At 40.2% G+C, this 15,030-nt stretch overlaps 1 protein-coding gene and 1 long non-coding RNA gene across 2 annotated transcripts in view; one reads left to right on the plus strand and one right to left on the minus strand.

The window, feature by feature from the left end:
* Positions 1 to 13,883, minus strand: part of fibcd1b (fibrinogen C domain containing 1b) — a 165,815-nt gene extending 151,932 nt beyond the window's left edge. The window contains exon 1 of the mRNA XM_017459418.3: positions 13,199 to 13,883. Coding sequence (XP_017314907.1) covers positions 13,199 to 13,279 — 81 coding nt within the window. The 5' untranslated portion in view covers positions 13,280 to 13,883. The remainder of the gene's footprint in view (positions 1 to 13,198) is intronic.
* LOC108259715 (uncharacterized) lies at positions 1,151 to 3,825 on the plus strand. The gene is made up of 3 exons (XR_001810991.3): positions 1,151 to 1,379; positions 2,697 to 2,816; positions 3,399 to 3,825. It is a non-coding gene; the product is annotated as an uncharacterized LOC108259715 (long non-coding RNA).
* Positions 13,884 to 15,030: the final 1,147 nt, after the last annotated feature.

Consider the following 15,030-nt stretch of genomic DNA (forward strand, 5'->3'; position numbering starts at 1 on the left):
CAGGATGAATCTGACATTGGAAATTCCAGTGACATTTAAGGTGTACGACCTGTGTGAAACAACTTCCCAGTCAAGGGTGCGGAATCCCATACACGCCCATACACTTGAGTTGCACAGAGATTTTCGGGTACGTGGATATTTCTGATTACACACACTAGACGTGTTCAGAGATTTTCACTATACCAGCAAGCATGAATTAAATATTAAATAAATACATATTTGACTGACACAAAATAGGTTTTATTCATAAGAATCTGGACTTTATTATGCAAATAATAAAGCTAAGAAGTTAAGATCAATCGATAGCATTTGTAGCATGTACCAGGGTCGGAAATTAACGTGGGCTTGACGCAAAATACCCCCATAATTCCAGATATAGGGGCAAAAAATGCCCCTGTACGAGTTTTTGTCTTTTCTACATATATACGTTTTGTCTGGTTTTACAGTATTGCAAAAGAAAATATTTTCAAACATAGTGCATCTCAGAGCACACAGTGTTTCGTTCCTGAATGAATCCGTGTTTTTGAATGAATCGGTGAAATAAATGATTCGATGACTCAGTTAACACAAATCAGTTGAATGAAGTGAGGTTGGTGGTTAGGTTGTAATGCTTTCCACTATCTCTGTAATGTAGGTTAAATTAATTAAGTTTTGCAAAAAAAAAATTGGCGGTGAGGTACTAAAGGCGGGGAAAATAAATATTCGCAAGCTAGCAAGATTTTCCTGGTGAGGAAAATGGAGGTCACATTTCCAAAATTATACAACTCTGTAATAACTCTGATTCTGTAACGCAATGTCTCAGCTGATGCTCAAAGGCATTTGTCCATATTTTGCAGCTAATAACTAACCAACACTCTTTTCGCTCTTTTATAGCTTTTCAAATAGAAGTAATGAGACTCTTGTCTTCCTAGATTTCCACACAAAGATGTGTTAAAAATAATAAACTGCATGTGTTAAATGTACCAACACACTGATGGTATTAAAAGCAACACAAAATGTGTTGTCCTTAACTAGACATGTGGGTGTTAAAACTTAACATATGATGTATTATTTTTAAGACATCTGTTTTAAGAGTGTACTTCTATACAGTTTACTGTGATAAAAAGGTTTTATTCAAAAAATGGGTGTTGAAGCTTTACATATTCATAATTTACTAATCCTGTTTAGAACTTGGTAAGAAGACTTCACAACTCTGAGGACAATACAAAGAAATTTTGTCCTGAGAAGTATGGAATATAGTTTCAATTACATATTTCTTTTTGTCAATTTCTTCTCTAATATTATTCTTTATATGCACAGATTTAACTCTGCAAACAACATTTCAGTTGTGACCTTCCTTCCAATTGTGACCAGCGATGCAGCCCCAGATGTCATCAAAGGTAGTAACCTTTCCTCAATAGTAGTTCAATGAACTAGGGATGTCACAAGAACCGATACTTCGGTACCAAGTTGGTGTCCTGTCAGCTAAATGTAGCCTAATGTCACAAATAATTATTCAAATGTTCATGGTTTCAATATATATATTTTTGGCCTGCCACCATATCAGTGAATTTAAACTAATGCTTGCATTCAGAGTGTAGGGTGTGTGTGTGTGTGTGTGTGTGTGTGTGTGTGCGTGCGCACGCGTGTTTAGGAGTGCACCTCCACTGTAGCCTCCACTCATTGGCAGACAATGGTTAATAACTAAAATATCCCCCTCTATCTCTCTCTCTCGGTCTCTCTTTGCCAGTATCAGCCAGAGGAGGATGTCCTCCAGGAGAGTTTTTAATAAAAAAAAAAAGTATTTTATTTTTATACCACACGGTGGTATCGATTTTGGTATTGAGTATCGCGTACTTTTGGTGGTATAGGTACAGACTACTATATTTTTGGTATCATGACATCCCTACAATGAACACATTTCAGATTTCCGAGTTTAGAACTCTGAAGTAAACTAAAGCAGGGTAAACCTTTTGTATGCATCACCACATCATTTGAATCTCCAGCTGACTGGCAGAAGCCACCATTCCCAGTGTCACATGACCTGCCACCAACTACTCAGCCAGTGACAGCAAATTCTGGACAAGAGGCAGTGACTGTAAATATGATGTTTTTTTCCCCCTGACTTCTATAATCTATCCCTATATATTTTTTCCTCTTTTGAAAAGTCAAGAAATCAGAAAGCAATATTTTTTTCCTATTTACTATGGTCTCCCATATACTCCTATAGGTGTTTACCCATGCTGCAGTTAAACTCCACATTGTAGACTTCTTAAACACTAAACGTGTAAAGTGTCAGGAAATTTAAGTGGTCAGGAAAATGGTAGAAAAGTCTTCTTTTTATGCAAATATGTGACTATTTCTCATGCAGAAAACTTTATCAACATTATAAGTGAACCTCAAAACACAATAAAATAATAAGAAGAAAAAAGAATGACCCCTTTAAAATACATCATATCACAGCAAACCAGCAACTACACACACCTGCTCCCAATCTCACACACACTCACAACACGGCTTATAAGAGACCTTGTGAACATTTGAACTTTGTGAAGTAATGTCCAGCTGCCTAGTCTATGTCATTGTACAAGCCTTGTTATTGTGTTTTGCCATTCTGAGTTTTGACCTTTGTTAACTCCTTTGACTTCGATTCTCTGCTCTGCCTAGTTTTGCCTGTTTGCCTAATCGCCTAACCTCTGCCTGTTTTCTGACTACAGATTTCTGCCTTACCCTTGGATTTGTTGTTATTAAATCTGCCAAACCTACACTTGCTTCCGTCTATTTCGTGACAATACACACCACTGGCAGATATTGCAACTTTCAGCCAAAGTGGATAGGTCAGTATCCACATGCATATCTGTCTGCTGCTGGATCTTGATTTTTTTTTGTGCAAATTTTTCTAAGACAATCTTAAAAGCAATTGTTCACCTATAAATGAAAATTCTCTCATCATTTAGCCATTATGTCAGTCCAGACCTTTACAAATTATTTCTTCAGAAGAACACACAAAGATTTTTAGAAGAAAAAAAAAACATTGATCGGCTAACAGTGTTTACCTCATTCAAATTTGGTCACAGAAGCTCAAGCATGATTGCTTGATACATAAGAACCAATGATTTTCATTCGCACATGTCATACCAGCACATTTGAGCAAGAACCAATGAATTTATTTCTCGCACGTCAAGCAAGTATGACATGAGGGTGAGTGAATGATGCGAGTTTTCATTTTAGGGTGAACTATCCCTTTAACTGTTTTTGTGGTATGAGAATTGCTTTCAGTTAAAGGAGGGAAGGCATACTAATCACTGCTGTTTTGGATTACAGAATGATGAATATTAGCTTTTTTGCAGGAGAAAACAGATGGAACCTCATTAACTTAAAATGACTTAATCATTCTTGTTTTACTGTGTTCTATTTAGCTTTAAGATTTGCGATCTATGTTAGTCCAAGGACAAGAAAAGGAAATCTGGAGTGGAGTGACTGTTGATCTCATGAATGATGAGGAAGATGGGATGCTGGATGGAAGGCCAGTGTGGCTTGTTAAGCCACCATGCCGCAGTGCAATTATTGATGATCTATGTAGAAAATTGCAGAGGCGACTATGATCCAAAGTACCTCAGCAACCACAATACTCGTCTATACACTGGTCGACGGTTATCTCAGAAGTTTTGGCGTGGTGCTGGGGTCATGGAAGATGTGGGACGTGCTTCTCTTGAGCATACATCTAGCACATATGTTTCTCTGTAAGTGGATGACTCCTTTGAGGGGATATTTACATCTTTATCATTGTTTTTACATGTAACACTTTTGTACAGTTCACAGGTGATACTTATGATGATTGTTACAGTGAGGGAAAAAAGTATTTGATCCCCTGCTGATTTTGTACGTTTGCCCACTGACAAAGAAATGATCAGTCTATAATTTTAATATAGATTTATTTGAACAGTGAGAGACAGAATAACAACAAGAAAATCCAGAAAAACGCATGTCAAAAATGTTATAAATTGATTTGCATTTTAAAGAGGGAAATAAGTATTTGACCCCCTCTCAATCAGAAAGATTTCTGGCTCCCAGGTGTCTTTTATACAGGTAACGAGCTGAGATTAGGAGCACACTCTTAAAGGGAGTGCTCCTAATCTCAGCTCGTTACCTGTATAAAAGACACCTCTCCACAGAAGCAATCAATCAATCAGATTCCAAACTCTCCACCATGGCCAAGACCAAAGAGCTCTCCAAGGATGCCAGGGACAAGATTGCAGACCTACACAAGTCTGCAATGGGCTACAAGACCATTGCCAAGCAGCTTGGTGAGAAGGTGACAACAGTTGGTGCGATTATTCGCAAATGGAAGAAACACAAAAGAACTGTCAATCTCCCTCGGCCTGGGGCTCCATGCAAGATCTCACCTCGTGGAGTTGCAACGATCATGAGAACAGTGAGGAATCAGCCCAGAACTACACGGGAGGATCTTGTCAATGATCTCAAGACAGCCGGGACCATAGTCACCAAGAAAACAATTGGTAACACACTACACCGTGAAGGACTGAAATCCTGCAGTGCCCGCAAGGTCCGCTGCTCAAGAAAGCACATATACATGCCCGTCTGAAGTTTGCCAATGAACATCTGAATGATTCAACTGGGTGAAAGTGTTGTGGTCAGATGAGACCAAAATGGAGCTCTTTGGCATCAACTCAACTCGCCGTGTTTGGAGGAGGAGGAATGCTGCCTATGACCCCAAGAACACCATCCCCACCATCAAACATGGAGGTGGAAACATTATGCTTTGCGGGTGTTTTTTTGCTAAGGGGACAGGACAACTTCACCGCATCAAAGGGACGATGGACGGGGCCATGTACCGTCAAATCTTGGGTGAGAACCTCTTTCCCTCAGCCAGGGCATTGAAAATGGATCGTGGATGGGTATTCCAGCATGACAATGACCCAAAACACACGGCCAAGGCAACAAAGGAGTGGCTCAAGAAGAAGCACATTAAGGTCCTGGAGTGGCCTAGCCAGTCTCCAGACCTTAATCCCATAGAAAATCTGTGGAGGGAGCTGAAGGTTCGAGTAGCCAAACGCCAGCCTCGAAACCTTAATGACTTGGAGAAGATCTGCAAAGAGGAGTGGGACAAAATCCCTCCTGAGATGTGTGCAAACATGGTGGCCAACTACAAGAATCGTCTGACCTCTGTGATTGCCAACAAGGGTTTTGCCACCAAGTACTATGTCATGTTTTGCAGAGGGGTCAAATACTTATTTCCCTCATTAAAATGCAAATGAATTTATAACACTTTTGACATGCATTTTTCTGATTTTTTTTTTTGTTGTCGTTATTCTGTCTCTCACTGTTCAAATAAATCTACCATTAAAATTATAGAATGATCATTTCTTTGTCAGTGGGAAAACATACAAAATCAGCAGGGGATCAAATACTTTTTTCCCTCACTGTATGCATGTGTGAGACAGCATAACAGTGTGAGAGTGAGAGAGACTGCATGTGTGAGAGTGTGTTAGCTTCATTAGACACTACTGACAGTTGAAAGGGACAGTTCAACCCAAAATGAAAATTCTGTCATCATTTACTCACTCATGTTGTTCCAAACCCATAAGAAATTTGTTCCTCTTCTGAACACAAATGTAGATAGTTTTAATCAAATCAGAGAGATTTCTGTCCCTCCATTGAAAGTCTATTCACCCAAAACTTTGATGCTTCAAAACGTTCACAAAGTGATCGTAAAATCCATATGAATTGATCCATTTAATCCAAGTCTTATAAAGTGATCACGTCTCGTCAGAAGACTTGGATTAAACTGCCCAATTCATATGGATTTTGTTTTACAATCTTATTATGAACATTTTGGAATGTGCAAGTTTTGGGGGAATAACCTTTGAGTGGAGGGAAAGAAATGTCTCAGGTTTCATTAAAATATTTTAATTTGTGTTCCAAAGATGAACAAATGTATTAGAACACTGGAACAATGTATTGGAACAACACGAGTGAGTAAATGATGACAGATTTTTCATTTTGGGGTGAATTATCCTTTTAAGTACACTTATGTCACAGAGATTGAAGAGTCTTTAGCAAGGATGTTCAATGTTAACTTCTTTTATTCAGAGAATGTTTGAAGACCACTTCAATTGATTCAGTTCAATATTGTGCATAATGTTTCATTTTTAAAATATTGCCCTGGCTGGCTGCATTTGTTGTATTAATGAAAAAATAATTATAGTTCTTATTAATAATTATAGTTTTGATGATCTCTTGCTGTGTTTGTGGCTTTCACAACTACTTTTGGTAACATCGGACGCACTTTTATGTTTAAGGCCAGTTGTATTTCAGCTGACGTGCACAGTCCAGAAATGTGCATTTTTGTGCAGTGCCTATTCCAGCATGATAAGGCCCCTGTGCACAAAGCAAGGTACATAAAAACATGGCTTGCCAACACTGTTGGGGAAGAGAGCACAGAGCCCTGACCTAAATCCCATTGAACACCTTTGGGATGAACTGAAATGTGGACTGCACACCAAGCCTTCTCACTCGACATTACTGACCTCATGCTCGTGTAGCTGAATGAGCAAATACCCCACAGCCACGCTCAAAAATCTAATGGAAAATGAAACTATTCTTCTGGTATAGAATCAAAGCAGGGACCAAATCCATATTAATGCCCATGTTTTTGGAATGGGATGTTCAACAAGCAAATAGGTGTGTCCTACACAGAGTCACAGGTCGAGCCAGGGGACACCCTGGACGAGTTGCGAACTCATCACAGGGCACAATCGCGCACACATTCACACACTACAGACAATCTTGAAACGCCAGTCAACCTACAACACATATCTGGTCTGGGTGAGGAAACACAAGGCGGCGGCATCCGAACCCTCAACCCCAAAGGTACGAGGCTAATGTGCTAACCACTAAGCCACCATGCCCCCAACAATTGGAGCATATATTACAGTTATACAGACCATATACAGTGCATCCGGAAAGTATTCACAGCGCTTCACTTTTTCCACATTTTGTTATTTTACAACCTTATTCCACTATAGATTAAATTAATTATTTTCCTCAAAATTCTACAAACAATACCCTATAATGACAACATGAAATAAGTTTGTTTGAAATCTTTGCAAATTTATTAAAAATAAAAAAACAAAAAAAGCACATGTACATACAGTGAGGGAAAAAAGTATTTGATCCCCTGCTGATTTTGTACGTTTGCCCACTGACAAAGAAATGATCAGTCTATAATTTTAATGGTAGTTGTATTTGAACAGTGAGAGACAGAATAATAACAATAAAATCCAGAAAAACACATGTCAAAAATTTTATTAATTAATTTGCATTTTAATGAGGGAAAAAAGTATTTGACCCCCTCTCAATCAGAAAGATTTCTGGCTCCCAGGTGTCTCCTATACAGGTAACGAGCTGAGATTAGGAGCACACTCTTAAAGGGAGTGCTCCTAATATCAGTTTGTTACCTGTATAAAAGACACCTGTCCACAGAAGCAATCAATCAATCAGATTCCAAACTCTCCACCATGGCCAAGACCAAAGAGCTCTCCAAGGATATCAGGGACAAGACTGTAGACCTACACAAGTCTGGAATGGGCTACAAGACCATTGCCAAGCAGCTTGGTGAGAAGGGGACAACAGTTGGTGCGATTATTCGCAAATGGAAGAAGCACAAAAGAACTGTCAATCTCCCTCGGCCTGGGGCTCCATGCAAGATCTCACCTCGTGGAGTTGCATTGATCATGAGAACAGTGAGGAATCAGCCCAGAACTACACGGGAGGATCTTGTCAATGATCTCAAGGCAGCTGGGACCATAGTCACCAAGAAAACAATTGGTAACACACTACGCCGTGAAGGACTGAAATCCCGCAGCCCGCGCAATGTCCGCTGCTCAAGAAAGCACATATACATGCCCGTCTGAAGTTTGCCAATGAACATCTGAATGATTCAGAGGACAACTGGGTGAAAGTGTTGAGGTCAGATGAGACCAAAATGGAGTTCTTTGGCATCAACTCAACTCGCCGTGTTTGGAGGAGGAGGAATGCTGCCTATGACCCCTGGAACACCATCCCCACCGTCAAACATGGAGGTGGAAACATTATGCTTTGGGGGTGTTTTTCTGCTAAGGGAACAGGACAACTTCACCGCATCAAAGGGACGATGGACGGGGCCATGTACCGTCAAATCTTGGGTGAAAACCTCCTTCCCTCAGACAGGGCATTGAAAATGGGTCGTGGATGGGTATTCCAGCATGACAATGAACCAAAACACACGGCCAAGGCAACAAAGGAGTGGCTCAAGAAGAAGCACATTAAGGTCCTGGAGTGACCTAGGCAGTCTCCAGACCTAAATCCCATAGAAAATCTGTGGAGAGAGCTGAAAGTTCGAGTTGCCAAACGTCAGCCTCGAAACCTTAATGATTTGGAGAAGATCTGCAAAGAGGAGTGGGACAAAATCCCTCCTGAGATGTGTGCAAACCTGGTGGCCAACTACAAGAAACGTCTGACCTCTGTGATTGCCAACAAGGGTTTTTAAACCAAGTACTAAGTCATGTTTTGCAGAGGGGTCAAATACTTATTTCCCTCATTAAAATGCAAATCAATTTATAACATTTTTGACGTGCGTTTTTCTGGATTTTTTTGTTGTTATTCTGTCTCTCACTGTTCAAATAAATCTACCATTAAAGTTATAGACGGATCATTTCTTTGTCAGTGGGCAAACGTACAAAATCAGCAGTAAATACTTTTTTCCCTCACTGTAAGTATTCACAGTATTTGCCATGACACTCAAAATTGAGCTCAGGTGCATCCTGTTTTCACTGATCATCCTTGAGATGTTGCTATAACTCGATTGGAGTCCACCTGTGGTAAATTCAGTTGATTGGACATGATTTGGAAAGTTACACACCTGTCTATATAAGGTCCCACGGTTAACAATGCATGTCAGAGCACAAACCAAGCCATGAAGTCCAAGAAACTGTCTGTAGACCTCCGAGACAGGATTGTATCGAAGCACAGATCTGGGGAAGGGTACAGAAACATTTCTGCAGCATTGAAGGTCCCAATGAGCACTGTGGCCTCCATCATCCATAAATGGAAGAAGTTTGGAACCACCAGGACTCTTCCTAGAGCTGGCCGTCCGGCCAAACTGAGCAATCGGGGGAGGAGGGCCTTAGTCAGGGAGGTGACCAAAAACCTGATGGTCACTCTGACAGAGCTCCAGCGTGTCTCTGTGGAGAGAAGAGAACCTTAATATTTCTGTACCCTTCCCCAGAAGAATGGGAGAAACTGCCCAAAATTAGGTTTGCCAAGCTTGTAGCATCATACTCAAAAAGACTTGAGGCTGTAATTGGTGCCAAAGGTGCCTCAACAACGTATTGAGCAAAGGCTGTGAATACTTTTTTTTGTTTTTTATTTTTAATAAATTTGCAAAGATTTCAAACAAACTTCTTTCACGTTGTCAATATGGGGTATTGTTTGTAGAATTTTGAGGAAAATGATGAATTCAATCCATTTTGAAATAAGGCTATAACATAACAAAATGTGGAAAAAGTGAAGCGCTGTGAATACTTTCCGGATGCACTGCACACTATAGGAGCTGGAATTACTGTGGCTGTGGACAACAGACCTGCCTTCAAATGGAGACTCATATATGAATTTAGGATACACTCACTTTGATTACAAAAGCGCAAAAGTGACCTTTATGACTATTTTTATTTATTACCTCCCAACGTTTGATAGCCTTCAAGCATGATAAAGTTACAAACATGCTAGTAGTAACAACAGAGGTAGCAATGTAAAGTGTTTACAAACACTAAAGTAGATGTTTGAGTGTAAATGATTAAGGTTTGGGTGCAGTGAAACACATGTTTTGAAGTCAGCAGACAAATGCACAGTACAGCGCTGTCTCTCCACTTCTGATCCGATGTTCTTTTCTTCTGTTAATAAATGTCACATGCTTTAACAACATCCCCTCCTGACTCATCTTTGTCAAGCAAAAAGACCAGGAAATTACCTGGAGCAGTAGAAAGTTTATGCTCTGAATTGATTGCTGTAGTATGATTTAGGGGGTGTGCAGAGTTACGAAGGAGGAAAATGTTTGGTCGCAGACAGACAATCACTGGAGTAAGGAACTTGAAAAACAACAAACAAAAACAAACAAACAAGTAGTCAGAGGTGAGATAACCCTCAAATCATACACAGTGACTAACCGTAAAACCGTAACAACCCTGGTGGTCACCATAGCAGATGCATATCACATTACAATTTGTTAGGGCTGTAGTAACTGGAAGGTTGTGAATACAAATCCCTGACCACTAGACAACAACTGCTGAGCCACTGTGCAAAGACCCTTAACATTTAACTTCTCCCCTATATTCTAAGTTCATGATTTGCATTGTGCCATAGTTTAAATAAAACTTTTTGTAAATTGGACACGTCATAATAGGGCAGTATTTGAATGTCATGTCATTGCATTGGACTACAGTGATTCAGGCACCTCAGTATTGCTCTAAAACCAGCGTGTTTCTATACCTGCTGATGCTTTAGTGTTTAACTGATCCTGATCTCATGAATACAGTCCCTTATCTCCATTCTCTATTGTAGATGTTGAGAATTTTGCACTCTTATGCGTGCAGCTAAAACACCATTACTGAATGTTAGGCTTGTATGATATAATGATTTAATTTCCATGATCTGTATATTAATCTGGAATGATTTGACCAGGTGTTTTGAACTGACAATGTCTGGAAGCCTCGCCCTTTCACTGTAGGGCCCTCACTTTCTATCACAGGAAATGGACAATATTTTGAGGTCATTAAGGTACAAATAAAATCCATCAATCCATGTTTGACTTAGCTAGCTATATATACAGTGGGGGAAATAAGTATTGAATGCGTCAACATTTTTTTCAGTAAATATATTTCCAATGAGGTTATTCACAAAATTTTCACCAGACATCAGTATTAACTCAAGAAAACTGCATATATAAAGAATTTACAACATTAAAGTTCATAATAAAGTTATGTGTAATAAAGTGGAATGACACGGGAAAAAATTATTGAACACGCTAAGAAGTTGTTAGAAAGTAGTTAGAAAGTAATTATACCTCCTATCTATGCAAATTAATATCAGCTGGGTTAGTAAATTGATGGTTTATAAAAAGGCTTTTCATTACCAAGGTGTCACACAAAAAAACATCTTATGACTGGTAAAAGCAAAGAGTTATCCCAACCTTATTGTTGCGAAACATATTGATGGAATTGGATACAGACATATTTCAAAACTTCTGAATCTTCCGGTAAGCACCATCTGGGCCATTATCCGCAAGTGGAAGCAACATCGCTCATCAACCGGCCACGCACACAAGCTAATCACAAGATTTATGACCAGGGAGTCAGAAGAATAGTCACAAAAGTAGCCAAAGAGCCAATCAGAGTTTGCTACAACTCATTTAGACAAGCCTATGAAATACTGGGAAAGTGTAGTCTGGTCAGATGAGAGCAATATTTGGCTTTTTGGCTGTTATACTACACTGTTTGGAGACGATATTGCAAAACACTACAACAACAGTGAAGTTTGGAGGTGGGGCTGTTTTTCATCACAAGGTACTGGCAGACGTCATATAATTGAAGGAAAGATGAATGGAGCCCTTTGAGAAGAATCTGCTGCCATACACCGGGATAATGAAAATGAAACGTGGGTGGGCCTTCCAGCAGGACAATGGCCCAGTCAATCACCTGACTTGAATCCAATTGAACAAGATTTAAAGACAATATGTTTAGCACAGGGGTGGGCAATCTTATCCGGAAAGGGCCGGTGTGGGTGCAGGTTTTCATTCCAACCAAGCAGGAGGCACACCTGATTCCACCTGTTTAATCAGTTGATCTTGGCTTTCAATAGATTCAGGTGTGGCTTCTGCTTGGTTGGAATGAAAACCTGCACCCACACCGGCCTTTTCCGGATAAGACTGTCCACCCCTGGTTTAGAAGAATGGGCCAAAATCACACCTGAATACTGCGGCCAATTAATTTCTTTAGACAAGAAGCATCTTGAAGCTGTCATTACAAACAAAGGCTTCTCCACTAAGTATTAAATCAATTTCAGATAGTGTGTTCAATACTTTTTTCCTGTGTCATTCCCCCTTATTACACATAACTTCATTTATGGACTTTATTGTTTGAATTTCTTTATATTTGAGGAAGAACAAAACCAACACCACAGCATAACACTCTGTAGGCCTACTGAGTTTGCTTCATATAAACCCAGCAGTCATGTTTCATATAAACCCGGCTGCATCCTTTGGAACTTGCATCAACAGGGAACAAAGGGGCCAATTTAGGCTCCTACTGATCTATGGCTAAGCTTATACATAGTGACAGAGACAGGGTGCACTCAACCCTAAAGTGTGATTCGCTGCCAAACCTTACACTTAGAGAACAAACACACACACAACATGCAACACAAGTTTAATGTGTGAGTTAGCTGGTGTATTTTTTTTAACTGCCAAGTAATGCACACACACACACACACACACACACACACACACACACACAACCAACATACACAACCGACACATACACACAGAAATACATACTTGCACCTGCTATTTTTGGGTTGATAGCTCTCTCTCTCTCTCTCTCTCTCTCTCTCTCTCTCTCTCTCTCTCTCTCACACACACACACACACACACACACACACACACACGAGCATGTGCTTAAGACAGGAGGAGTGGGTATGAACATGATTTTTTTTTTTATGTTGTTGGGTTTTTGTTTTTTGTGTATCTATGTGAGAGGGTGGATAAATCAGACAGCCCACAGTGAATAACACAACACGACACAGAGACACATAAAAACACACCAAAATGTCTATGCAGGAGCCCATTTGATGCTATGGTCCAATCTAAAAAATACACTAAAAAACGCATGTTATCCTATTTTTGGGGGGTTGACAAAATAGTGAGTTTTAGGAAGTAGATGCATCTATAGTGGTGTATCATTCTGACACACCTATCACATCTTCGATTTGTTTGTGTGTGTGTGTGTGTGTGTGTGTGTGTGTGTGTGTGTGTGTGTGTGTGTGTGTGCGCGCGTGTGTGTACGTATGAGGTCTAGGTCATATATTTCTCAACAGTAAACCTTTAGCATTAAAACTTATCCTGGAGTGTAGGAGCGTGGGCCAAGCCACACACACACACACGCACCTGCGATTTTGCCCGCTGTCCATGTCCATCTTCGACTTCCGATGAGCTATTCATGTTCACTCCCCATTGATCACTCACCATTCTTGAAGAAAACAATACTGAAGAAAACACTGAACGGTCTGTCTATTATCAGCAGTAATAACAGATTTTCCAACTCTCGACTTTCCAAGCTATTCCACATAAAAAAGAGACAGATAAATGTGGGGAAGAGAGACAGAAAAAGGACGAGAAGACGCCGGGACCGTTTGGGCTGCTAGACAGAGAGCATCAAACTCCGATATTTTCTCCTTCTTAAGTCTATGCTCTTTTTCCCTTATTCTAAAATGCAATAGCGTCCTCTTGAGATGAGATTTTGTTAATTAGCACAAAAAAAGCCGTCGTGCGCAAGTGAGTAATCCACCAAATCCACTGCGTTCGCGGGAGCAAAAGAAAGCGCGTGCATAGCGCTCAGAGCTGAACTCGAAACGTTAGTTTTAAGAAGTTATGTACGAAAAAAAACGAAAGAAAGAAATACCATAATCCTTGCCTCCACCCCCTGATAGCATCTGTCCGGAGCGAAATGCAACGCAGCGCTCGCGGCATCTCGTGTGGTACTGTGTTGGCCAATGGACTCGTTTTCTTTGCGTGTTCCAGGTTACCGGCGCGGGAGAGGTAACCTTTCTTGTAAAAATCGCGCTTTAGATTAGGAAAGCAGCGCGCCGACTGAGCGCGCACAGCAGCTCCGCCCCACTGCCGCTCCCACCGCACCAGCGCTCGGTTTGTTTCGAGCCGCGGTGTTATTTATTTATTTATTTATTTACTTACTTACCTTATTTTGACAGCCATTTCGAATAAGATCCAACGCAAGAGCCATCCTAGGTGGCTAATTGCATATGATGTGCAACCATTGAGAAAACATATCTACCATATATGTCATGCTAAAGGACCAGGGGACCAGGACATTCAGCTTATATATATATATATATATGTATATATGTGTATATATATATATATATATATATATATATATATATATATATATAAATATGCATGTATATGTATATATACATACATAAATATGCATACACACACACACACACACACACACACACACACACACACAGAGAGAGAGAGAGAGAGAGAGAGAGATAAGCTTTGGAGTACATTAAAGTGAATAACTCTTAATATTTGGTTGCATATCCCTTGCTTGCAATAACTGCATCAAGCCTGCGACTCACTGACCACCAACTTGTTGGTTTCTTCTTTTGTGGTGCTTTTCCAGGCTTTTCCTACAGCCTCTTTCAATAGTTGTTTGTTTCAGGGGGGGTTCTCAAATCATTCTCCTCTTCAGGAGGTGAAATGCATGCTCACTTGGGTTAAGACCTGGTGATTGACTTGGCCAGTCTAAAACCTTCCACTTTTTCCCCCTGATAAAGTGTGTTGTTGAGTTGGCAGTGTGTTTTGGATCATTGTCTTGTATGATAAGTTCCTCCTGATTAATTTGGATGCATTTCTCTGTAAATTGTTTCTGCAAACTTCTGAATCCATTCTGTTGCCACCGTCATGAGTTACATCATCAAAAATTATTAGTGAGCCAATTCCAGAAGCAGCCATGCAAGCCCAAGCCATGGCACTACCTCCAGCGTGGTTCACAGATGATGTTTTGGATCACAAACAGATCCTTTCTTTCACCACACTTTGGACTTTCCATCACTTTGGTAGAGGTTTAGCTTGGTTCCAGAACTTTTGTGGCTCATCTCTGTATTTCTTTGCCAGTTCCAATCTGGCTTTCCGATTCTTACTGCTGATTAGTGGTTTCCATCTTGTGGTATGGCCTCTACATTTCTGCTCTC

The sequence above is a fragment of the Ictalurus punctatus genome, chromosome 28, assembly GCF_001660625.3.
Source record: "Ictalurus punctatus breed USDA103 chromosome 28, Coco_2.0, whole genome shotgun sequence".
NCBI classification, from domain to species: domain Eukaryota; kingdom Metazoa; phylum Chordata; class Actinopteri; order Siluriformes; family Ictaluridae; genus Ictalurus; species Ictalurus punctatus.